We start from the raw sequence: 24,687 nt of genomic DNA on the forward strand, positions 1-24,687 counted from the left end.
TCAGTAGTGGTGGACCCCAGGTTGATAGCTGAACAATTGCTGGGTTTAGGCTTTTCCTTCTATCTCCTCTGCTTACTTTGTTATCTTCTCATAAAGTAGTTCAAAAATCTCACAAATATGTGTGGTACTTAAATCCAGCCTGCCAGTTTGCTCAAGGGAGCGGTGAGTTGTCTTCTTTTTAGCAAACTGTGTTTGCTGATAGCACACCATTGAGGGGAAAGATAACTCTGGATTTGCATATTTCAAATCTAGCAGTTTATTGCAGTTTAGAAAGTCAATTCGGTGCTTTGTATGTAGTCTAGAAAGTCTGCTCAGCTAAGAGGCAGTAACAGCTGAGCACATCTGAGCTGCCTCTCCATCCCTCTCCCATTTTTGGCCTCCTCAGGGGCACATCTTCAAAGGTCAACCCTCCCATCACCTTCTGGGAGTGATGCCTCACTCCAGAGAGGGGGTTTACTGTGGTCACTGTGGGAATGTGTGGCACCTGCCATCTCATTTTCTCAGGGACAATAGCAGTATTTGCCAGTGACCCTGGATTTCAGAAGCTTAAATAGAACTTACTCAAGAACAAAAGTCGTAGCAGAAATAAACAGACTGTAAACCGCTAAACAGTCTACACACGTGCTGAGTTTGCTATCAGACTTTTGGGCTCTTGGCCAGGCCATTCGGCAAGCTTGTCAGTTCTGTGCTCCAGAAACTGCATATCATGGCTTTGTGTTAGTGCTTGGATTAAATAAGAGTGACCTCTTGTCCTGTATCAGGCTGATCAGTGTGCCATTCTCTTCCTCTGATGTTTTTTTTCAACCGGTTCAAACCAGGGTATACCTCTCTTCCAAAAGTATAGGCTTATCTAAAGACAATTACACATCTGAGGATTTTCTTCAGAGACTTCAGATCCTGCTGGAATATTCTGTACTTTCCTCCAGCCACATGCAGACATGCAAGTCAGTGACCTTGAGTATTCCATATGCCTTTAGCATCTGGCACATCTGTATGTCTCTATGTATCCAAGATCTGAAACCTGTCATATGAAGTATTTCTCTTCTCAGGGCTGGCTGGTACCCAGGAAAGAATCTCTCCCAGCTGTCTCCCCCTGGCATGTAAATGTAAGGTAGGGAAAAGAGGACACCTCAGCTCCTGCTCTGCCAGGATAACCTGTTTTGTGCCAGGTCTGACTCTGCAGTGCATCTGATTTCATTCCCCTTCCAGAGAATCTTGTGATGGGCACCATATTGTGTCCTAGAGGTGGATACCCTGCCCAAATCACCTCTGGCCGTGTCTATTCAGCTGCAGAGTAAGGGGAAGCAGAGAGATTAACAGTCATTCTGTAAGTTACCATCTGTTTGTTCAGTTGCCCTATAGTTCTATAACCACTGAGCATGCGGATCCATATCCCTCCTTGCACAACAAAACTATATCCGATTTAATCATCTAGTGGCCTCTCAAGCATACAGATAGCAACACTTATGTCATGCAAAATTCATAAGCTCCCCACACTTCTTGTCCCTTGATGCTAAAATATTCCAGTATTCCTTCACAAATAGATATAAAATTTTGTTCTCATAAACAGAAGAACATTTTCTTCTGAGAACTAACACTAAGCTTTAGCCTGTTCAACTATGTATTGAGAGACATGTTTTTGAGTTAAGAAATATGTTTTTCTTATCCCCAAGATAACAAGCTGTATTTCAGACTAGAGTGGCTTTATGTCCATTTGGAGGAAAATCCTCTGAGGGAAAATAAGGAGGAAGAAACTCCATTCAGGATCAAAATGGTGAAAATTTACAAAAGACCTGTTTATTCCGGAGACTGCATACTTTTATCAAAAGGACACTATCTTCAAACATAGTCATAAAGGTTAGGCTCCAAGGCAATGTCTGTATTGAGTGGAGGCATCTCACAAAGCAGAAGCAATATTACAGCAGAGAATGCAGTCCTCGAAATTTTACAATGACAGTCAAACTGTCAACGAAGACTTGAAGTAAAGTGTCCGTAGGCTTAAGAAGGGTAATCTGATTGACTGAACTCTGTCCAGTGCAAGCACTGACTATGACTTGACCTATGAGTCTGAAATTTTGAGATTAGGAAGATGGTCTGCAGGTTTTCAGCACAGCCACAGCTGCATCCCTCTGCAGAGCTGTTCAGATCTCAGAGGAGTGTGCTCACTGCACAACAGCTTTCATGTTTGGGGTGTCGTAAGAATGAATACAAAACTGCAGTATTTGGCTGATCATTAGTCATTAAAAACAACAACAATAAGGAAAAATGTAAGTGAAAAAATCAACACTGCTTTCATGTAAGCTTCCTGGTTTATATGTTACTTTTTAAAGTGATAGTCTGGTGTGGGTTTGCCTGTGTTCTCAGTAGCAATTAAAAATATAATAACTGCCTATAAACACAGTGGGATGCAAGAAGGAGGAGCAGAACTGTGGGTAGCCTCAGCATCTGCTTTGCTTATGAGCCCCAGTGATGCCGTGTCCTCCGAAGGTGCTGCGCTGGACGGAGCCCAGCCCTCAGAGCAGTGTGCCCCTGCCATGTTCCCCAGGGCTCGCTGCCACGGCCGGTTCACAGCCCGATTTTATCCTCTGCGTGGAGCTGTGCAGAGCTGAGGAGGGGGTTCAGCTGGGGCTCCGAGTGAGTATCTGGTATGTACAGTGTTGTATAACATCACTCAGAAACTGGTACAGTTAATTTTTATGTTTCCAGTGAACTAGAAACTTAAAATTTAGGACATTTCTTCATTAGGTGCCCATGAGTATTGTTGAAACCAGGATCTAAAGTAGAATGAAAGGTCACTTCTTTCCCTTTGCATCCAGAGAGTTTCAGGAGCTCACAGGTCCGTATGGACCTGTTGGCAGGAAAGGGGAACTACTTAGGTCAGTCACCCTCAGGACTGTAGCTAGCAGAAGGTAAGTAAAAAATGGACATATGTTAAAAGCGACAGCTGTATCTGCCTTAAAGGGCCTGCTCCTATCAGCTGTAAAACTAATAAAGGGCTGGAGATGGATTGCTAAAGCAGAGACAAGTAACACCTTGGGTTAATCTGCCCCCCATATAGCACATTTCACACATACCTGAGGAGAGAATTTCTAGCTTGTAAATAGTGTCTCTCCAAAGCCGTCATCCAGACTTCATAAAGCAAGGCAGGTTGCAAATGACAGTATTAGTCATCCTGCAGAATGACTGAGGTAATGGCACACAAAGCCTAAAAGTGTTCAAAAGACATTTAAGCAGTTTTAAATGTATCTTATCAGTAATAATAATAATTAATACAAAATGTCTCACCGTAAATGTGCAAGCTGCTGTATGTAGAAGACCGCTGCCAAACAACTCTGGTTTCTTATGCCAAAGGCGTATGAACCTGAAGTCACCATTTGAGTTTTTATTTTTCTGTGATAGTAGCAATTACTCATTTTATGTTTTATGATAAGTCATGGGATATAAATGCACACACCAATGCACACACATGCATCTGCTTTTGATATTTTGCATAGTTTTACCACAACATTTGTAGTATGCTTTTATGGAGTTACAGGCTTGTTTATATGGCAACCTCTGCTATGCCATTAAATGTACAGAGAACCAAAATCTTTTCTCAGTTATACTGCTACTGCAAGTAGAGTCAACCATTATCCTGAACATTATCCTGGAGACAATATTTAAATTGATACCATTGTGCTCACAGAGAGATTGTATTTGCTTTGAACTGCAGTTAATAGGTAGCTGTAGAAGCACAATTTGCCGCATGGTTCGCCTTTCTTTGCAGCTTTTCAGTGCACAGAATTTGTGCATGTGTGTTTACCCTTAGAAAACCCTCTGAGGGTCCCACTCATTATTTAGCCTGTGTCCACGTTGTATGAGCTGTTTCTGCAGGTGGCATTAATTGTTACCTTTGTTGACAGTCTCTGGAGAAAAGTTGAGCCTGAGGGCCATTTGCGATAGCCTCTCACTCCTGCATTTGATGTACTTTGGAAGCGAATGTACACACTGATGCTTATCATGCCATACCTGGACTGTGGGCAGAGGATTTGGTCTTCCATTAGCTGTACTGGTATTTTTCAAAAACAACATTCACAAGAAGTCGTTTAAAGATACAGAGTATTTGAGAGAAAGGGAGAGCTGGCTGGAATTTGCCCAACATGATCTCCTGAGTTTTTCGTCCCACTGTATTTGTCCATCTCCCAAGCCCTAATAGCTCTGGGAATCTTTGTCACCTCTTCTAAGCCCCTGGCTGATTTCAAAATCCTTCGCTCACACATCTCTTCCAAGTTTTAAAAATCAGTGTTGTATAGAAGTTGCTTTGTTACTGTCCTAGCATTTAATGTGGTTCTTTCTTCTCCATATAAAGGATAAACCCTTTCATCTTAGCAGACATTACCTTAATTTCTGCATCTGTCTCTCAAATAGTTTAATGCTTGAAACTCTGCTTCTAACCAAAGGCTTTCCTTAATTAGTTTCCGAGGCAACCATCTTGGCGACAATTCAGATGAACCAACTGCAGGGAGAGGAAGGAAACACGCTATCAAAATGAATAGTAATAGCACAATACCACTGTGCAAACAGGCGTTGTACATCACCAGAGACAGCATGATAGTTCTGGTATCTCATAAGTTCATTTGCAAGGGAAGAAGTCCTAACTCAGTAAAAGAAAAGCCGCACAAGAGCTTGTGTCTCTTTTTTCACAGCTGACTAAGCCAGGATTAATGGCTTCGGTGCAATATTAATCACGTATCTGGGGGAAGAAGAGAACCATTGGTGCTTTTCAGGGCCCCTAATGCATCAAGATGTTCCCAAGTGCATTTTGTAGAGCAGTCTTACACTGCAGTTCAAATACCAAGATTTTCAGAGTGGGGACCACCCCACTGGGCTTTTTTAGCTCAGATGCTGACAGAGCAGTATATAAGACACTAGCAGCTGATAGCTACGGCCTTGCAGGGGGAAGTCCCTAAATATGGGGTTCCTAGGTGTGATCCAGAGCTATGTTGCATTTGCTCTGGGCTACAGATGGGTTTGGGTCAGGCCATAATATGGCAAAGTACCATCCCAGTGCAAATCACTCGCTGCCTGTAATTGTACATTTATGCGTGATTCCTATCTCTTAACCCACCTTCATAACAATGCGATTCCACTGGCCTCTGTGGAGCAGATTAAAGCCCTTTAAGTCATCAACTAAACCTCAAATATAAACTCATCCCACAGAATTCAACCAGTAAGATGGAAAACAGCATAACAATTTTAGAGGAAGTTAATCTTCTCAGCCTTAAAAAAAGCTCATGTTACTAAATTAAATTTATTCGTGTCACGCTATGGGTGTGCATGTGTAGTATAACAGCGTATGCACTACTGAAAGCTCGTTCTTCCGAAACGTGTAATGAATAAAATTATCAATAATATACTTAGACCCTTAAAAATACCCTGAGTATCTTCTCTCCTGGGAGAATGCATGTAAAGAATCAGAAAAGAAAAATATTGCTATAACTTTATTACCTCATATGAGTAAAACGGCCTCCCCTGCTGCATAGACTAAGTCTAGTAAAAATAAATTAACTCTTCGAAATCTTTTTCAGTTCATGGTTTATGCACCAAGTTATATGGGGAATATTGCAGAGTGCTGTTTATAGTGAAGCACAATAAACCTTTCAGACTCCTTCAAAGCAGTGAAAAGAGGAAATTGAATGCAATTCTAGTCACAGTAAAATTCAGTTTATAATAAAAAATATAAGAAAAAGTAACCTTGTTTTTCCTAGAGGAGGTTGCACTGATTTTTCTTTTTCTTAATTTCATAGGGCATTTAAAAAGGAAAGGAAATGCTCAAAAGGGAAAAAAAAAAAAGAATGGCTACTATTCAGTATTTTTTGGTCTGCTTGAAGGCAGTGCTCTGCAGTACAAAACCCCTTCCAAGAGATTCTCATGTGAGCATTGGGACTGAATTACTGCGACACTTCTGGGTTATATCCAAATAATAGTTTGAAGTGATCCTGACATGCAGTAATGGTTTATATAAGCAGAATTCTGTTTCCAAGGACTCTTGTTCAATTCCAGGGAATAATACTGGGATTTTACTCTGACGTGCTGATGGGAGGTGTGGAGAAAATGGGAAATTTATGTACTTTTAAAATTAAAACTATGTGCCTCGGTTTACCTAATTTCCTCCTCTCTTCTCCCAATGGATATACATCCTTTCATATTTTGAGCAGCTAAGACTGAAGGAGTTTCATTTAGCCTGTGGGATATGAGAAGAAGAAGAAATGAGCATTGTTTATGTTTGTGATTGCGAGAGTATACTCTTAAGAATGTTCAACATACAGTTTCACAGTACTGAAAGGCAAAAGGGACAGTTAGAGATCATCTCCTGTATCACAGGGATTAGGCATATGGAGGCGAAGGTCACTAAAGAACTGCTTGTTAATGATGTGGTTATGCCTTCAAACTGTATGACAGTGCTGAAGCTTTTGTGATTCCTGCAGAAGGTTTGGAAAACTAAGAATAAATGTGAGATTACTATTATTAATAGTCTTTGTGAAAGTGGCTTTAAGTGTTGTGAGATTTAGTGACGGATGCTAGTCTGAAAGTCAGTTTTGATACTGCTGATTTTGATATACCTGATGTGGACTTGTAGATCTACAAGGAGAGCATCCACAACTGCCGAGAAGCAAGGAGGTAGCGTAAGTAAAGACAGCGTATGTGAAGTTGGAAATGAGGATGTTACTGTGATAGGACCATGTTACGTGGCATAGGAACTAGTTGCATTGTAGATTGAAGGAAATTTAACAGTGTATGTTGCCAGAGAAAGGCAATCAACTGTAGCAGTACAGCCAAGTGCACGTTTCTGAGCTAAGAAGAATTGACTAAGAAATACTGATGTCTTCTGAAAAGGTGATTGTGTGTCATTGAAAAGTGTATGATGGTTACCGAGAAGCTTACCCATCTGAGCAGTTAACATAAATTCCTGTTCTTTGGGGCTCTCTAGAGTATCAGAGCAGAGGTAGCAGCGGTAGCTGTTCGCTCTCAGATTAGCAAAACCTCATGTCTCCTCTTAGAGGTGGTGAACTGAGGCTTAAGCAGCAGCAGATGTATTTCCACAGGGTCTTGACTGATGAACAAGAGTGGCCCTTGACAAGGTGAGATGCAAGATAAATAAATATTTCAGAATTTATCAGAAGCAGTAGGAAGACAGAATACAGCGAGGATCTTTCTCTATGTACCTTTCCTATCAGCTAATATGAATTTCAATTTCCCTGCACTCTTTGGAAGGTCAATGTAGAGAAACCAAAGTTGCAGAGTCCCAAATACACTACCAAATCAGTTGTCTTCAAAAAAGTTATTCAAACTTTGATGACAACAGTGCATCAAAAAGCTTCAGACCCAAGTAATATTTGAACATCATACCAAAAATTTGTGGCAAATCAGGGAACATAACGCAAATCCCTTGATGTCATGGTTGCTGACCTGGTAGTGTCTCACCTGAGAAGGGTTATAGCCAAGAAGGAGGGAGGAAGCAGAACGCTGAACCAGCAGATCTAGAAGATGAAACCAATGAGGAGAGTACTGTAGTATGGTTTCTCACTGTCAAATTAAAGCAATTGTGGCACTCAACACAGAAAGCTTATTGTGATTTGAAATCTCCTGTACATGTTTGGTTTTTGGTTGTTTTCTGTGAGATCTAAAGCCTCTATGTGAAATTTCGGGTGAGTTTTGAACTTAAGATTTCACAGAGGCTTAAGAAAGTACTGGAACCTCTGTGAAATTACCTTGGATGTGAAATCACTCCGTTATGAATATTTTTCAAGGGAGGATATTTCTCAAAGAGTATACTAGAACTGCATAGAAAATTAAAATATGATCTCCTCCCTAAAATGACCTATGTGCAGAAATCACTGCTCTAGAGTAACTTATTTAATTAAGTCACTTACTTCCCATAAATATAACTTCAAAAATTCCTCCAGAACACAGCTGGATTTTGCTTTATTAATCTCACTCAAGAAGCTAAGAATTCACTAATTAAAAATTTCTACAACACATCTCTTCAAGGAAGCTCTCTTGGAACAAGTATCTTCTCTTGAGAATATCTTGGCAAAATAAGGGGCAAAGGTCTCAGCAATTTTGAGTATCAAAATATGCTACAAAAATTTTTTGTTATGATTGTAACAAACCACCATATCAGACCTTGTTTTTAGTGAAATAGCTTCAAGTGACAAAGCATAGCTTAAGTTTTGATCGTTGTCATCTGTCCAAACAAAGAAGAGATTTTGATTTAAAGAAAAGTTTGTTTAATTAACTTTATTTGGCTTAAAGAGTACATAACTCTGATTATGAATGTCAGTTACCAGGGATCATAAAACTCTTCTTCTCAGTGTCCTCCAGGGTCTGATGTTTTGCAGTAGAATATGTCCTTTAACAATAACTGTGCCAACAGATTAGTTAATCTGACCATATTTCTAAGTCACACCAAGGAAAATGAATTTAGGAAAATTGTTTCAGGGCACAGAAAAGTCATCACATTGAAAGAAATTAGGAGAAAGTATCATGTCCTCAGAACCTATGCTGGAGTTTGTAATTTTTTTCCTAAGTAATTTCTAATGCAACCTTTTATGCACAAATTAAATGCATATTCCACTACACAATCTTCAATCAGCAAATGTCAGATTAGTTATGGGAAAAGAAAGTTTAGCCATGTGGAGGGAGAACAAAGTACAATACAGCTTTCAGGTGTTGTGTTTAATTACCCTCCAAGAACTAACATACACAACCATCATCTATCTGGAGATGGCCTAAGAGTAAAATTTCACTCATGATGTGACTATCATCAAGGAGAGAGGCAAGGGAGAGAAGGGCACAAGAATGGGGACAGAGGGGGGAAAACTTTTAATAAAATGCTTGAGAGGCATCTCAGATCCCTGCTTCCACCATATGCATTTTTGTTGCCCTCTTCTAGGAGATTATTTCCCATGAGAGATACATTGCAGAAGAGCCAAAAGCTGTTTGAAGAATGTTTCATAAGCTGAAACAAATGATCTTGATACTGTGCTATAGAGGAAAGTAGGATTTTGGTTATGAGATGTAGTCACAAATGTATAAGGTGGCAGTTGCATGGAAGTAAAATTCTTAGGTCCATATACTGCACAAAAATACAAAATCCAGCCATTGGGACTATGTATGGATTTGTGACATTCCCTAAAGGACATGAAGTCTCTGAAATGGTGGATGAATTAATCTCAACTATATATGCAGTTATTTTTATCTGCAACAAATAATATGTGTGTGGAACCTTCATCTGAATGTTTAATATGGTCTTCATTTAATATTTAACTCAAATTTAATATAGTACTCATTCTTCATATAAATGAAATCGTTGTTTACTGCATATCTTACAGCATCACAATCCCTGGTGACCAGATTCCCATCGCATTAATACTAAGTGAGGAAATAAATCGCCTTCCCTGGGTTTGCACTACAATTACAATCATGAGGTTTTGACCCTTTGTACAAGGGAAGCCACTTCCACTGAATGTGGAAATGGCTTTATTTCCATGTAATTAAAGGCAGGACAAGTATCACTTGTTTGGCTGTGACAGACCACCACCAGCTGTGACATATCTTGCCACCGCAGGATTGCGGTTCCTTTGGAACTTCATGTATTGGTGCTGGTGGTGTTGGTGTGATAGAAAGAGACAAAATCATCACACCAAACCAGTCATTGTTTATAAACTTACTGAGGGAAGATCTAGTGTTTATAATCCTCAAAGAGAACTTGCTCTTTCTGCAGCAGGAGTATATGTGTAAATTGGAAAATGCATCAGTAGGCTCTGCAAACTTGCAGTAAAATGGATCTACTGAGTTTACAAGGGAATCTTATTTTTACTGTAGTGTCTAGTTAGATGAGGAAAAGCCTATTCACATTTCAGGAGAACTTTTCTGTTCTCCTCCTATTTATTCTTCTCCTATCTGGAAAATTTACATGACTTGTGCGAAGTAAACATAGTGAGGAATGATTATGTATGGCTATCAAATGCGATTGCACCTTTGCTCACATGGTAGCACTGTAGAAGGTAACTGCATTGCTGTTAACAGTGCATTGACCCCAGAGGACTGAAGTGCAGTGGGTGCAAGCCCCGTGGGCAGCTCCCCCACTGCCGCAAGGGTCTACAGGAGTGGGAGGGAGGCCAGGGAGAGGACTCTGTTTTCCAGCTGAAGGGCTTCTTCAATTTCTTCTTTTCTTGACTGGTAGAAACAGAGCTGAGATGCAGTATGTTTCAGATGCCACTCAAGATAGGCTAAACATCCTTGCTAAGGTACTGATAAGAACTTTTTGGGCCTTAACTTCAGCTTTTATTGAACTAATTGAATTGTCACGCTGATAGTCTGTTCCTCTCCTTTCTCAAGTGTGTCCTGAAGACCAAATTAGCCAGTGTCACTGGTCCAGTAGGGTGCTGCATCAGAGGGCACAACTTTTCAATCATTAAGTCTGATATCAGGTAGGAGCTGCTCAGATCTGAGATAAGCTTTAACTCCATCCTCAGAACAGAAATGCTATCAATAGGGGTAGAAGCTAGAAAGCACCTGGCCTGATACCCAGGAGAGAAAACCGTGTGCTCCACAACAATTTAAGCTTGCCAGACAGTTGTTGCTATGCTTGATATTTGTGCTGTTCCCACGAAGTGCAGTCAACACATAGCTGATCGTGACGATGCTGTTGACATTTTTTTAGACCTGAGTCCATTTATCTCTTTTGCTTGTATGCTGCGGAAAAGAAAAAATCGTGCCATCGCTTGTGGCATTTGCACACTACTTTGAAGGCAAAGGTGTCATAATTGTATTTCTGCAGCAAGGTATAAAGGCACATTACGGCGCAACTGAAGGTAGCTAAGCTCTCCTGCCCTCAGAAACTTACACATATACTTAAAAATCAGTAGAAATGCCTGAAGTTAAATGCAGTCTTTTTGCAAAAGTGGAACCCAAATTAATGCATGAATAACCTCAACAAAGACAACAAAATCCTTTTTTACTCTGAGCTTATAGGAAATCTCATTTTTCTTGCTGTCTTTTTAAAACCTAGGAAAGAAGAATGCTAGTATTAAACTGCCTCATTGTTCCCAGATATGGTCGAAATGGAAAGACGCATTACAGCAGGTCAGATCTCTGCCTGTCATTCCATTTAAGTGGCATATTTCTGCCACTTGTCAGGTATGAAAAGCACAGTAAAAATCTTTAGACCTTCTTTGTGGCAATACTGCCTGTCAGCATCAGATCTACTCATAAAATATCAGGGTTTGAGCTGTAGATGAGGTAGTCTGTACTTTTGTGATTAATTTTTTTCTTTCTTTTTTCATTTGTAAATAAAGGATGATAAATAACTTTGATTAAACAGACTAAACTGACCAGATGGCAATGGATTCAAATGAGGGAAGATGAGCTCCAAACAGGTATTAATTGGACATGATAGTTTTCTTTTCACTGCTGCCAAAATCATGGTAGTTACTTCTCTCGGTAAAAGTGCAAGCGTATCCTCTTAGGTTGTATTTTTCAATGACTCTTGAAAATCAAAGCCCAGAGAGGCAGTAAGGTGGATTTAAAAGTGACTGAACTGTCGGGCTTAGAGGGTTGTGATCAGCAACACAAAGGCCAGCTGGAGGCTAGTTACTGTTTGGAGTACCCTAAGGGTACTGAGGCTAATACTGTTTAACTTCTCTATTAATGATCTGAAGGTTATGGGATGGAGTGCACTCTCATCAAATTTGCAGATGATACCAAATTAGGAGGAGCGTTTGATACACCAGGTGGTTGTGCTGCAATACTTTGACAGGCTGGTGAAGTGAACGGAGGGGAACCTCAGGAAGTTCAACAAAGGAAAATGCGAAGTCCTGCACCTGGGGAAGAATAACCCCATGCACCAGTACAGACTGGGTAGAGGCTTCCTGGCTGGAAAACAGCTCTGCAGAGAAGGATCTCGGGGTCCTGGCAGACAAGCTGAGGACAAGCCAGCACTGCGCTGTCACAGCAAAGAAAGCCAACAGCATCCTGGGCTGCATAGGATTAGCAGGTCCATAGAGGTGATCCTTCCCCTCTGCTCAGCATTGCTGAGGCTGCATCTGAAGTGCCGGGTACAGTTCTGGGCTCACTAGTATAAGAAAGTCATGGACATCCTGGAGCAAGTGCAGTGCCTACGACAATTAAGGGACTGGAGCATCTGACCTACAAGGAAAGGCAGAGAGAACTTGGTTTGCATAGCCTGGAGAGGAGAAATCTCAGGGGGGGATATTAACAATGTCTGCAAATACCTGAAGGGAAGGAATGAAGAAGATGGAGCCAGACTCTTCTCGGAGAGTCTCGCTGAGTGTCAGAGTCTCAGCAGTGCCCAGTGACAAGACAAGAGGCAAGGGTACAAACTGAAATGCAGGAAATTCTGTTTAAACATAAGAAAAATAATTTTTACTGTGAGGATGGTCAGGCACTGAAACAGCCTGCCCAAAGAGCTTGTGGAATCTCTGTCTTCAGGGATTTTCAAAACCTGACGACACAGTCCTGAGCAACCTGCTCTAGCTGCCCTGCTTTGAGCTAGGGGGTTGGAATAGACAATCTCTAGAGGCCCTGACCAGCCTCACCTGTTCTGTGGTTTCTTCCAACCACAAAAGAAAAACTACCATTCCCTTTTATAAATCAGAGACAAACCATTGGTATTTTTAAAAGGCAAAATATGACTGCTCAGTCCTACCTACCAAACTTGCACTATTCTTCCATCGCTTGATTTCTTTTGAACCCAAGGAGTATTATCTTTCGTTGACCCATTCTTTCCTTGCCTCTGGTCTGTTACTACTGTTCACCTACACACTCTGTTCATACCATTCTAGTTCCTCATCAAGTCCTTGGAGGAATATTCTGGCAAAACCCCTGGATCTGTCTCCATCACTACTGTTTAAAACAGTTTCCCTTCCTTGACTTTTGTCTAAGAGTTCACCAGTCTCCTAGGAGTTCACCCTTAACTCCAACATGTAATTTTCATGGCCAAAAAACCCAGATCCGTGTTTTAGACCAGGAACTAGCTGTGGTTGTAATTTGAGTAGGGAATAAGTCAAAAGATAACGGAGTAATTGTGAGGTTGGTATTAAAATTATTCTGCTTCCTCTTCACTGTCCTTCCTCTTAGGTGTTGTGTAGCCTTTGAACTACATCATGAGAGAATCCTCATTATTGCTTTAGAAATATCACAGTGCTCCATACCAATTTAATATTAGCCAGTTAATCTCTATAATACTATCTTCCAGAACTCTAAGAAAAATGTAAAAGCTAAGGCAAAAAATTGTGGTTGTCTATTTATTATCATAATGACTGATTCAGTTGACTTTATGCTTTCATTCAAAAAATAACTTCTCCAGGCAAATAAAAAACTAGAATTGGCAATGCTGACTTAATTTCTCAAATCTGGCATATAGGTCTGTACTTCCAGTAAGCCTGGTGCTGGCTGGCAGATTTTACTTCTATTTTAAAACCAGATACATTTTAGTTATGTTTTCTCTAGATTTTCTCTTAATTAATTGTAAATATCCAAAGAGTTAATTAAAAATATGAACTTTATATGATTGTATATCAAACCTGACATTATGATCTTTTTATGTACAAGGCAAGAATTATGTGGGATCAGAAGTCTGAATTATTTGTGATAGTTTCCAACCATTTTTTCCCTCCTCCTTTATTCAGTATAAAATCTTATAAGCTTTTCTTTCAGTCAAGGTGAAAGCAATACTAAGTCTCGGAAGTTAAACTTAGCAAAGACATGTAGCTCTGTGAAATCCTTGCCCTGTAATCCTGGCTTTCTATTCACCACCACTATTCAATATCCCACTTTCTATATAAGCTTCACAATATATCAGCAGTTGATGAGATTTATTTGTTATAGTCCTGTTTTCCTTCTTCATAAAAAAGCTTTATCCATCCTTTCGCTCCCTTAGGAATGACACTGATGTCTGTGGTTGTTTCTGCTGGGCTCGCTAGTCCAGCAGCTCCATTCAAGATGCTGGACAGTTGGTAGAGGGTGGAAAGTGAGGAGGAGAGTTGTGGTTGTTAAGATTTAGGACAACATGTGTAGTGAATTTTAAAAACATTGTCAAGATCCAGTTAAATAATTATGAACTAACATGGTTGATTGTGAGAGTAGAAATGCCAGTAGGTCACTTCTGAAAGATGCTTTATGAATTAAAGCTTGACTATAGTACGTTGGACCTCTCCAAGGGACTAAACAGAATTATTTCTGGTCATTTTGGAGACATAACAACAGATGAGATGGAAGTTGAGTCTGATCTATGCTAATGAGTCCTACATTTCCTATTTGCAATATTGCTCCTGATGCCTGTAGCAGCTCCATGTATGTTTTTCTTACAGCCTCTCACTTCATCCGTCGTGGTATTTTTCTCTTAAATAAACACATTTCTGGATAGAAATGTAAAAGCTTTCTTATTTGTTATTAAGGTTAAAATGACACAGAGAATTGTTGTTGTTAAGTAAGTTTTTTGTCTCTAACCTTTTAAAAGTAAATCGCTGCCTTTAAGGTGAAATTAAAACGTACAGAGAATTCAGTATGCAAATAGCATGCACACCAGATGATCTGAAGGAAGCCTGCACATTTCCATAGAAAACAAATGTGAGCGTAGGAAAGCAGATGCTTTCTACCAACAGAGTGTACATACAGTTCTCAAGAGGACCTGAACAGCAATTTATTTTCAGACTGCTGCAAGTATGCAAATTCCTACAGAATTAAATGTGAATTTAAAAGAAATGGTGTCTATTAAGGACAAGACAACCCAAAGAGGCAATTGAGAACTTAATAATTTAATCAAGAAATTTAACAGACTCAGCAGTATATCTAAAGTCAATGACTCAAATGTCATCTGCTTTTAGCAAAGACATAAGTGGTCATGTTGAAAAGATGTCTTTTCAGAGTATGGCATTTGGAGCATTTATCTGTGACCATGGAGAAGTATGTTAGTATGGTGTGTATAGATTTTCAGATGATTCTCCGTCAAAAAGGATCATCTGTTCACTTGAGCTGCTCATAGGATATAGTCAGTGATACACTTGTGGTGTATCATCAGCATTATATTTGATATTTTTAATTTCTATTAGTTTAACCCAGCAAGTCTGGGTAAGTGTGATACTGTCCTGACACACATTATTAATTAAAAAATGAACATTGTTCTACCTGATGGCTGTGGGGCTGGATGGATGTTACCGAGATTATAATCTGATGGCAAGGGAATAGTGCTAAGTGCAGTGGCATAATCTTGCACAAGAAGTATTGCTGGTGAGCCAGCAGCCAGCTGCATAGACATGGGAAGTGTGTTTTTTCCTCCTTTCTGCAAAAGCGCAGTATTACTGGAGTGGGGACGAGCACAGAGGATGGCAGAACTCAGGCTTGCCAGGCAGTGCTGCCTCCACTCTTCCCTGTTACCCTTACAGAATCGAGCTGCTCAGTTCATCCTGCTGCTTTTTTGTCTCTTAGCAATTCCATTTAATGACTCCATTTGTACAGAGAGATGCCCAAGTCAGGTCAGGGAGAGCAGGAGACGTTGGTTTAGTGGAATGTACGTCACATTTAGTATAAATTTTGATGAAACATGTGCGGTCAGATGCGTCCATTTAGATGCACTGGAAGCGACACGTTTTCAGGCCTTTTGAAGGCTGTCAAAAGGCAATGAAGGTCACTGCTTATGACTTTGGGAATTTAACTTTAAGCATTCATGTATGACAAGGCTTGGCCAGGGTTCTCACAGCAGGAAACCCCCGGTATGACCTGGAGCCTGCCGAGCCCCGCTGTGCTGGTACAGTTTAATAGAAACAGTGAGTGGCTGGGCTGTGTCACCCGCCTCTCCTACACTCCACAAACAAGGAACAAATCAAACAGGAGTTTACTGAGTGGGTAGATGTGGTGTTACCTCATTTCAGAGCATAGATACTTGAACGGATAACTAAAGTTAACCTGGTCGGCAGGGGAGACACTGATCACAAGGGAGAGTTTGCCAGGTAAGGTCATCTCTACAAACTGAGTCTTCGCAGCCTTGTGGGTTACTCTTCTTCAGACTCTGCCCATGTGTTCTAAGAAGACAGACAACTGCATCAGGTCTGTAAAGCCACAGATCTGTAATACTCGTGCTGCCCATGATTTGAGCATAGAGGATTACCAAAATGTTCATTCTCTGGCTTTTTTCCACTAGTTGAGTCATCCTCTTTCAACTGAATAATATGTAATTTTTTTCTTTACACAGATTGTAATCCTCGGAAAACATTCTAGAGGCTATCACTACATGTTAGCTAACCTGGTAAGAACTTTTCTTCATTACAAATATAGCAAAGTTTTAGAGGGTAATATATTCTGTTCAGTTTGTGGCATCTTTAATCAGCAAAAAAGGAAATACATGGATGAGTTCTTGGATTTTGAGAAATTACTTCAGTAGATACTAGAACTGGTACATTATAGTAATTTCTGCTCAATTATGGTCTTTCTCTTGTCTAAGAATCTCATATCCTCTGCTAATTTTAAATTAATAATTTAATTATATGTTTTTCACTAATTTGCATCCTCATAAATAAGACACTCGATAACCATTATCTTCTGTGTAACATATATGAAATTTAAGCACTCCAGGAAAAATAGTTGTATCATATTTGTGTATAAAATAAGTGGTAAAAAGCTGCAAATTCAAACAATTCCATCAAGTAAACCAGCCAGGCTGTTTAGCAGTTCTTTTGTATTTCAGAGTGTAGGGTTGTGCCTATGTATGTGTTGACCTACCAGGACAAGACAGTACATCTTTATCTGTATCTCAGCTTCTTCTGGATTCTAGAATTGACTTTCAGGGATGTTTATGATGCCTTTGAAACACCATCTGCTAGAGTTCCTTAGAAAAAAAGTGTTATATTGTAATTGATCCTGCAGCAAAGCTAATTTTGGGGTTCTGTGTCTACTGTGAGTGGAAAAATGTTTTTCCAAAACTCACACTTTCAAGTTAGCAATCCCACTTACTGCAAGATTCTCTGTATCCATGTTTTGGAATGATTAAAGCAGAAAAGACAAATTTTTAAATACCCTTATTTAGTATAAGTACTGTATGACTTTAAGATGTGTCATTTTGCATTATGAGAACCAGTCATGATCTCACTGATGAGCATGTGCATAGAAATACAGGGGTTCTTATTCTGGGTTGCCTTTTAGCATGTGTAACCATTGACATTCAGATAAACCTGACTGCAATCAAGTCATACTAATCAAAAAGACACCAATTTACTGCCTCAGGTATAAATAACAACAGAGTAGGAGAGAATCATACCATTATGTTTGCAAGTGAAATGTTCAGTAGTGCGGTGATGGAGAACTGCCTAGCAAGAGGTGTCCGCTTTGCCTCCGCAGAGCAATAATGATGTTGAGTGGTTTTCTGCTCCCAATGCTGAACCTTCATGTGCACTTTGCTGTTCAAATGGGATTGAAGTCTTTGACCAGTGTTCATGATGATGAGGAGAAAAAAGGAAATAGTACTTCAAGTTCCCCCACTGTTTTCTTTCTGACCAGTGAATATTGCGTACCACATTGCCACAACACAACAGGGCAGTTTTCTGTTGCAAAAGTCTGAAGAAGGAGGCATTTTCAATTCTATTCTATGCCATCATCACAATTGGAATAGTAATTGTCTCCTTGGTAGAATATTTTCAGCTAACAAGAGGGAAATGAATCCATTTCTTTTGTGCTACACTTGTAGCAGGTAAAACTGAGCCAAAGAAAAGGGACTTTGGATGGCAATCATTCTTGTTTTCTACATGTGTCCTCCCAGGGTTTCACAGACATTGTTCTGGAGAGAGTAATGCATGGAGGTGCCAACGTTACTGGATTCCAGATTGTTAATAATGAAAACCCAATGGTTCAACAGTTTCTACAACGTTGGGTGAGGCTTGATGAAAGGGAATTCCCTGAAGCCAAAAACTCACCATTAAAGGTATTTATTTTACCCTGGCAGTGATGGAGACTGTATGGGTTGCTTTTGACAATTATTTGGGGGGTTTTAACGCCAGATGTGTGCATGTGTATGATACAGATCCCTGATTAGAGTATGTTGCAACATTCACTGCCCTTCCAGAAGAGAGAAAGAGGCAGAGGCTGTTAGTTGGGCACAAGTGCCCACAGTGGTTGGAGTTCCTCAGAGGCAAAGGCTTGGTCTTGCAAATTATGTCATTGTGCAGTGGATGTAAAATCTTTTAACTTAAACTTCTTGAGTTAGTCTTGATGTGGATGTGTGGGCTAGTTAAGAACTGTGGATTACTAGTCCGTTTTAGTGGTAATAGAGAATTTCACGTGCAAAATAAATTAGCCGCAGATTCATTGAGGAGACACTGCCACCTCCTAGTCACTGCTAACAGTTGCCCTCATAATCTAAGCCTGTATTTGCACCACTGTCCTTTACTTAAACATTCTGGATATCTGCAACCAATAAAATTTTCAAAATTTTTGGAAGTCCCAGGTTTACTGAAACTGTTGTAGATTGGGTGAACTGAAGGCTACTGTTATTAGGAGACTCGCAACCTGTTAATATCTCACCCAATTTTTTTTCTGCCTCGGCATCTCTGTAGTAGAGGGGGATACTATTCACTGTCCAGTCGAGGAGCACATCAAGGATACTCTGTCCAGTAACGGAAGTCATAAAATCTTCTGGACCACTCCATATTATTAATATTCCTATTATGTTCCTTCTTTCTGTTCCTCTTCTGGTGAGGCCTGTTGTTTTTCATCAATGTACATAGGTGAATAAAACCTGGGACTGGTGGTGGATGAGAGGACTTTAAATTCTGTCACCTGCAGGAGTCCAGTACTCGACATCATGTATACTGACTGTCTCAGGGCAGCCAAACCTATCTAAGAACCACAGCCATGATGAGACAGTTCATGTCTTTCCTACTTGACTTGGGAGGAACACACGCAAATTCATGAACAGATTTAGAATTCAAAATTACTCTGATAAACTGGAGTAATGTCTTGATATTAGTAAGACAAAATTCAGGGAAGCATAAAATACTAGCTAAGAAGGAAAAATCTAGTTCAGACCAATGCATGGGGAATACCGGGGTAGGCGGTAGCACTGTATTGGGCTACAGACAGAATAGGAACCAGTTATGAGGTTCTACTGCCAGAAGGCCAATGCCATTCAGAGGCATACTTTTCCATCCCTGGGATCATGTGATTTCTGTGGGGAAGGAAAATTATCTTAATCCCACGCCATCCCACAGCCTTGCTGACATTTCAGAGGAAGCAGAGAAAGGCAAACAGAGGCCCACAGAACTCGGATTAGAGTATTGTAGCCTGTTGATTAGGACCTAGGCCTGCTTTCTAAAGGTTCCTAGCAGTGATGCAGAAGTGAAGATAAGTATCGTACTAATCTTAAAAGCTCTGAAATATATAAAGTTAACCTGGGAAGATATTATTCCACTTGAAAGCAATTTACCTTGAGGGAAAAATTATTCTCCATCTGTAAAAAAGAATCTTAAGTATATGGTACAGACACAAAGATTACATTACCTTTCCACAAATGTACTGCTCATTATAGAAATGTGCACGGTATTTGTCAATCAGACAAAAAGCATACTTAAAAATTGATGTACAATATTTTTGATTAGGAAATAAAATTGCCTAGAGATTAAAGCCCTGATGTTTAATTTATTCTGTATTTTATCAGCCTTTACCTTCTCTCTCTTTTTTCTCTTTGCATGCTCATGCATTTATAAGTAGAATTCAAATAAAGTAGAAAATTAGATAGCTCTCTTGGCATGACTTGGAAGGGAGTGCATTAAGGTTACTGACAATTGATGCAGTCGCCTGCAAAAATTATCAGCATGCAAGTTTTATGTAGTGCTAGATTGGACAGCTATTACAAGATTTTTTTAATACAAGAACAAATACCTTAAAACTACTATCTGGTTCTATATTGTTGTGTGGAATGTGACATATAACCTTTGTTAAGTTACTAAAAGAGGAGAGGGTGATCATTGCAAAGCATCACAGGAAGAAATAAAGATGGGCAGGATCAAAAGACCACCTGTATCTTGATACAGTCAGAGCAGGAACGACCCCACATACACAGAGTGAGAGTTTATAAACTGCTCTCATTTATAACTCAGTAAGAATGACTGCTGTATAACCTTCTTCACAATCATACCTTTGCACTCTTTCTTTATCAGATACAGTTCTCTCGATCTGCACGTGCAGAAACGCCTTGTTCTGCGCAGATTTCCTAAGGCTTTATATCAAACTGAAGAGCTTGCAGTAAGATAATACACATTTTTAAGAAATACAGACCACCAGTTGTGCTACCGTACACTACAGGGTAGAATTAACTTCTTCAGAATTTAATAAGTCTTATCCACAAAGAGAGTAGCTGAATGTGCAGTTGAAACTTGGATTTCCACCTTTCTAATTCACGCATGGGCAGCACGTGTTCTGGCACTAACTCCAACGTAAGGTTCGTCGAGAGCCAGGAGCTCTACAGTGTCACACACACAGCCAAGAGAAGGGCAGGCACACCAGTACATGCAGATACCTCTTACATTCTTTTCTTCTTCTCTTCATTCTCTTACAAACACTGTGGAAATATGAAGGATCAGTTAGAAGGGGTTTGAAATCTGACACGCTGAGCACATTCTGTTGCTCCCAGTATGTACATGTTGAAATGATCTCCTGTAGACAGACCCTTAACTTATAGGTGTTCTAGAATGCCAGTGAAAACCAGGGATGTCATATGCAAAGCCTGTGCCACTGTAGGAGGGATGAACTTTCAGACAAACGCATAAATGTGGAAAAAATAGGAAAAAACCCACCTCCGTGACATTTCACAGGTGATACTAAATTTATAGCACTGTGAGATGTCACCAGATACACAACAAGCAATGGATGAAGTTGACAGCAACATGAACAAATAATTAAGGAGTCTAGGGGTTTTGTTGAAGAGCTGGTGCTACACAAAGCTTACCACCCTCCTCAGATTTGCTGTGGAGTAAGAGAAGGCAGATCAGGAATTACCAAGGAGATGTAATGTCTAAAGTGTGTTTTGTGGTTACTTGCTTATATAGCTGTCTTCTAAGAAAAGTAATCTGATCTATTCCTTGCCACAGATGCTACCTAATCAGGATTGTAGTCCAAACAGAAATGATTTATGTTAACTTCAATTCAAAACTGTCTTGGCAATCTTGTTAAAAGGAAAAAGAATACTCCAAACAAAAAACAAATGTGAGCTTTTCTTTGCTATTGGTAGCAGTATGGGACAGCATGGAAGTGACCTCATTTAGATGAGCAAGCTTCCAATTAAATTTAAAATTTATGCAACTATAAACTGATTTTGTTATTTTGCTGCTATATGCTATACAAAATGAAAATATTTTTAATTTGTTAATTGAAATAGATGGAATTGTTAAACTACATAAAGCACCTGCAGCAAGACAGAGAGCAAGCAAAAGGGCTTGCAAGCATGATTCTTCTAAGAGTATTTTAACAAAGAGAAGGACTAGACCTGATAAACCTGGGACAATTCTAAAATTGCAGTTTGTCACCATATTTTATTTGCATCAATTGTAGTATACATCTGCACTGACCCATGATGCGGTCCTAGTCATAGCAGAGGCTTTCCGTTACCTCCGAAGACAGCGTGTGGATGTGTCCAGGAGAGGTAGTGCTGGAGACTGCCTGGCTAACCCTGCAGTACCGTGGAGCCAAGGAATTGATATAGAAAGAGCACTGAAAATGGTAAGGACAAACATACCAGCTAATGAATGTGTTTATTCCACAACAGCAGCAGTTCTGCTGGGACTTCTGTCCTACTCCATATACACAGAGTTTCTGTACTCACACAAATAGCTGCAGCTCCTCAGGAAAAAAAAAATGAAAGAAAGAAAAAACAAACTTAATGACAAACTCTAAAGGATGGCTAAAATATACTCAATAGAGGGCAAGGCATAACGAATTAGCTCTCAAAACTTTGGCCAAAATCACATCCCTCTGGCACGAGTGCAGCAGCTGCCTGATTTTCCACACCAGAGCACCTACAATCTGACTCACCCGTAACACCCAAGCTTCCCGTGAGAGTGAGCATGAGCTGTTTTGCAAACGAACATGTGTTGGAAGTTTCTAAAGTCAGGCTGAGGCTGCAAATCCAACTAACTGAACTAGACTGGGTCCTCAGCATGTGTATTGTAAGTCTTGCAGGGATACGTGTATTTATGAACTTAAACACAGGTATGCAATTTTGATAATTTGCCAGTAAAAAGTTAACTCAAATTGGTTTGAAGCAATGGAAAAAATGTTGTCAGTCGTAGCAGTCCTGCTATCGGCATCAGCCTGAACTTTGACACGGTTTAGCCTCAAACCAGGTCTGATTCCTGGCATAACTTTGCACTTGGCCTGATTACCTTCTGCATGGCCTATTTTTTATCCCTAATGCTGGTTACTGCCTGGGATCCTACCTCACTTATGTCTCTAATTTTGTTGATTTTGAACTTTTTTTAGACTGCTGTGTGCATTAAGTGACAACAGGAGAAATTGGATAACATTTTTGTAGATATAAGAGATAAGAATATGGTCCACTTTTGATCTGGCTTAAATAACTCTAAAACAAACCTGTTAGAATCGATTATATTAATGCAGACATAGAACTGGAGTGAGTGAGATCAGAACTAAGCCCATGTTAGGTATAAACAAATCCTAGGTCAGCGTTCATACACTTAGCTTAATTACTGCTTTTTCTCAATTACCAAATCGGAAGGATTATATCAGAAGGTTATAATGAGTTATAGAAGGTTATAATCAGATTATATCACTCTTAAGAGTGAGGGAGTTGATTCAGTATCACATTGCCAGAGCTCTTTTTATGCTGTTGTGTCACTTCCTAACAAATGCCCTCACTGCATGTTTACTAATGTAGCATTACACACTTTTGAAGAGAAGTTAATTAAATTCAGCCTTCACAATAGTTAAAGAATTTGTACTATCCCTTTGAACTTAATTACAAGCAAAATATAAAACTCCTCCAAATGAGATACGAGGTATTCATGTCACCAAACAATATCAATAGTGCTGCAGGACACTCCCTTATCCGGGAGAATTTATTTACAAAACATAATTCATAAGATACACAAAGCCAAATTCATGATTGGCAAAAAATGCAGAAGTTTGACTTTTGGCTGGTTGCCTTGTGTTGTTTTAGCTACTCAAAGTCATCTAAGTGGGGTTTATGTACACCTCCAACAAGTGCTACCCAAGATCATCTCACACTGCCTTCCGGACCCCTTCCTGTCCATCACACTCTCTGTGTATTTAGATGATGATCTGGAATCTTTGCTTCAAGAAAAAAACTTTGATTTAACAATGTTTCCTCTCCACTCTGTAGCAGCAACTCAGATAAGAATATTTTTTCCAAGATATCCTTGAAGTATCCTGTGCCAGCAGAAGGTTCATTGCCACACTATTGTCATCCTGCTGGCAAAAGGGAAATAGGCGTTACCTGAGCCTGCTTCCCTGCAGCCCTGAAAACTGTGCGTTTCTGTATTTCTAAAGCTGATTCTAAGAGATCTGATCAGCGGCAGAGAATTTACTTGAACAAATCTGGGCAGTTATAAATAGTCACTCCATTTGTGATTGCCTCTGCATGCTGCTACCAGAAGCGTTTTGAGTCCTGGTGAGTCTTCCTGCCCCGGTGCAGCCAGGTTTTGCAAAGTGCTGAGTTTTCCCACCGAAGATAGAAACAAATTAAATTTGAAGCTAAAGGTGTCAAGTGCACACTGCTCATGTCTCAATACACATCAGGGTGAAGCTGGCCTAACAAGCTCTGCTGTGCTAAGGTAGCCAGACAGCTTTCAGCAAGTGCCAAAAGCAGGCACAGCAACTCACATCTGGGTGCAAGTTATATGTCAGCTACCCTACAAATACATATGCGCAGTCCACAGCTGATAAGACCTCTTAGGGGCAAATTTGGCTTTCAAAGTCCCATTCACACCTCTAGCTTTCTGGAGACAGGAATGACTCACATCTTCTAGACCCCTGAAATGATACAAACTATTTTAAGAAAGGTTCAAATCCGCTTACTGATTTAAAAAAAAATCACACTTCTTATATGTCAATCTGAATTTAGCTCACTGGATAATTTGGGGTCCAAGGTATTTTGGCTGGTTTATGTAGCTTTGTCCGCCATAACAAGTTTGCACCATCTCTAAACCACAAATAACAGATCAGTCACCAGCCCTGAACAGTTTCCTTTTGACTAGTCTTCCATCACCTCTTCCTGTAACTTGTACAGCATTTTGCTAAATATTAAAGCTAATTTACCCCTACTGAAGTTTCAGACTGTTACCCTTTCTGCCTGAGATGACAGCTTGTCAGTGTTGATAAGTGATAAATGGAAATATCTCACCCTTTCATACAGGGAAATAAGGAAGATTTTTTTTCTTTGAAATAAAGTACTTTATCCTTCCCCTTAAGATGATTCATGTGAGTAGGTAATGATAATGACTTACTGTCTATACACCCATCCATCCAGATTGAGACCACAACTCCACAAGCAGTAGAGACAATTGTCTGTGCTCATTCAGAGAAGACATTCATTCCTTTCTCCTACACTGGGACTGATCTTAAAGTAAAGCACTTCCTGGAATGAGCAATGATAAGGGATTC

General features: G+C 39.9%; 1 protein-coding gene across 1 annotated transcript in view; it reads left to right on the plus strand.

Moving 5' to 3' along the window:
- The window catches only part of GRIA3 (glutamate receptor, ionotropic, AMPA 3), a 152,623-nt gene that overhangs the window by 69,809 nt on the left and 58,127 nt on the right, over nt 1-24,687 (plus strand). The window contains exons 4-6 of the mRNA XM_009708840.1: nt 16,256-16,309; nt 17,816-17,977; nt 21,601-21,768. Coding sequence (XP_009707142.1) covers nt 16,256-16,309; nt 17,816-17,977; nt 21,601-21,768 — 384 coding nt within the window. The remainder of the gene's footprint in view (nt 1-16,255; nt 16,310-17,815; nt 17,978-21,600; nt 21,769-24,687) is intronic.

This window comes from Cariama cristata, unplaced genomic scaffold (genome assembly GCF_000690535.1).
Source record: "Cariama cristata isolate BGI_N322 unplaced genomic scaffold, ASM69053v1 scaffold3441, whole genome shotgun sequence".
Taxonomy (NCBI): domain Eukaryota; kingdom Metazoa; phylum Chordata; class Aves; order Cariamiformes; family Cariamidae; genus Cariama; species Cariama cristata.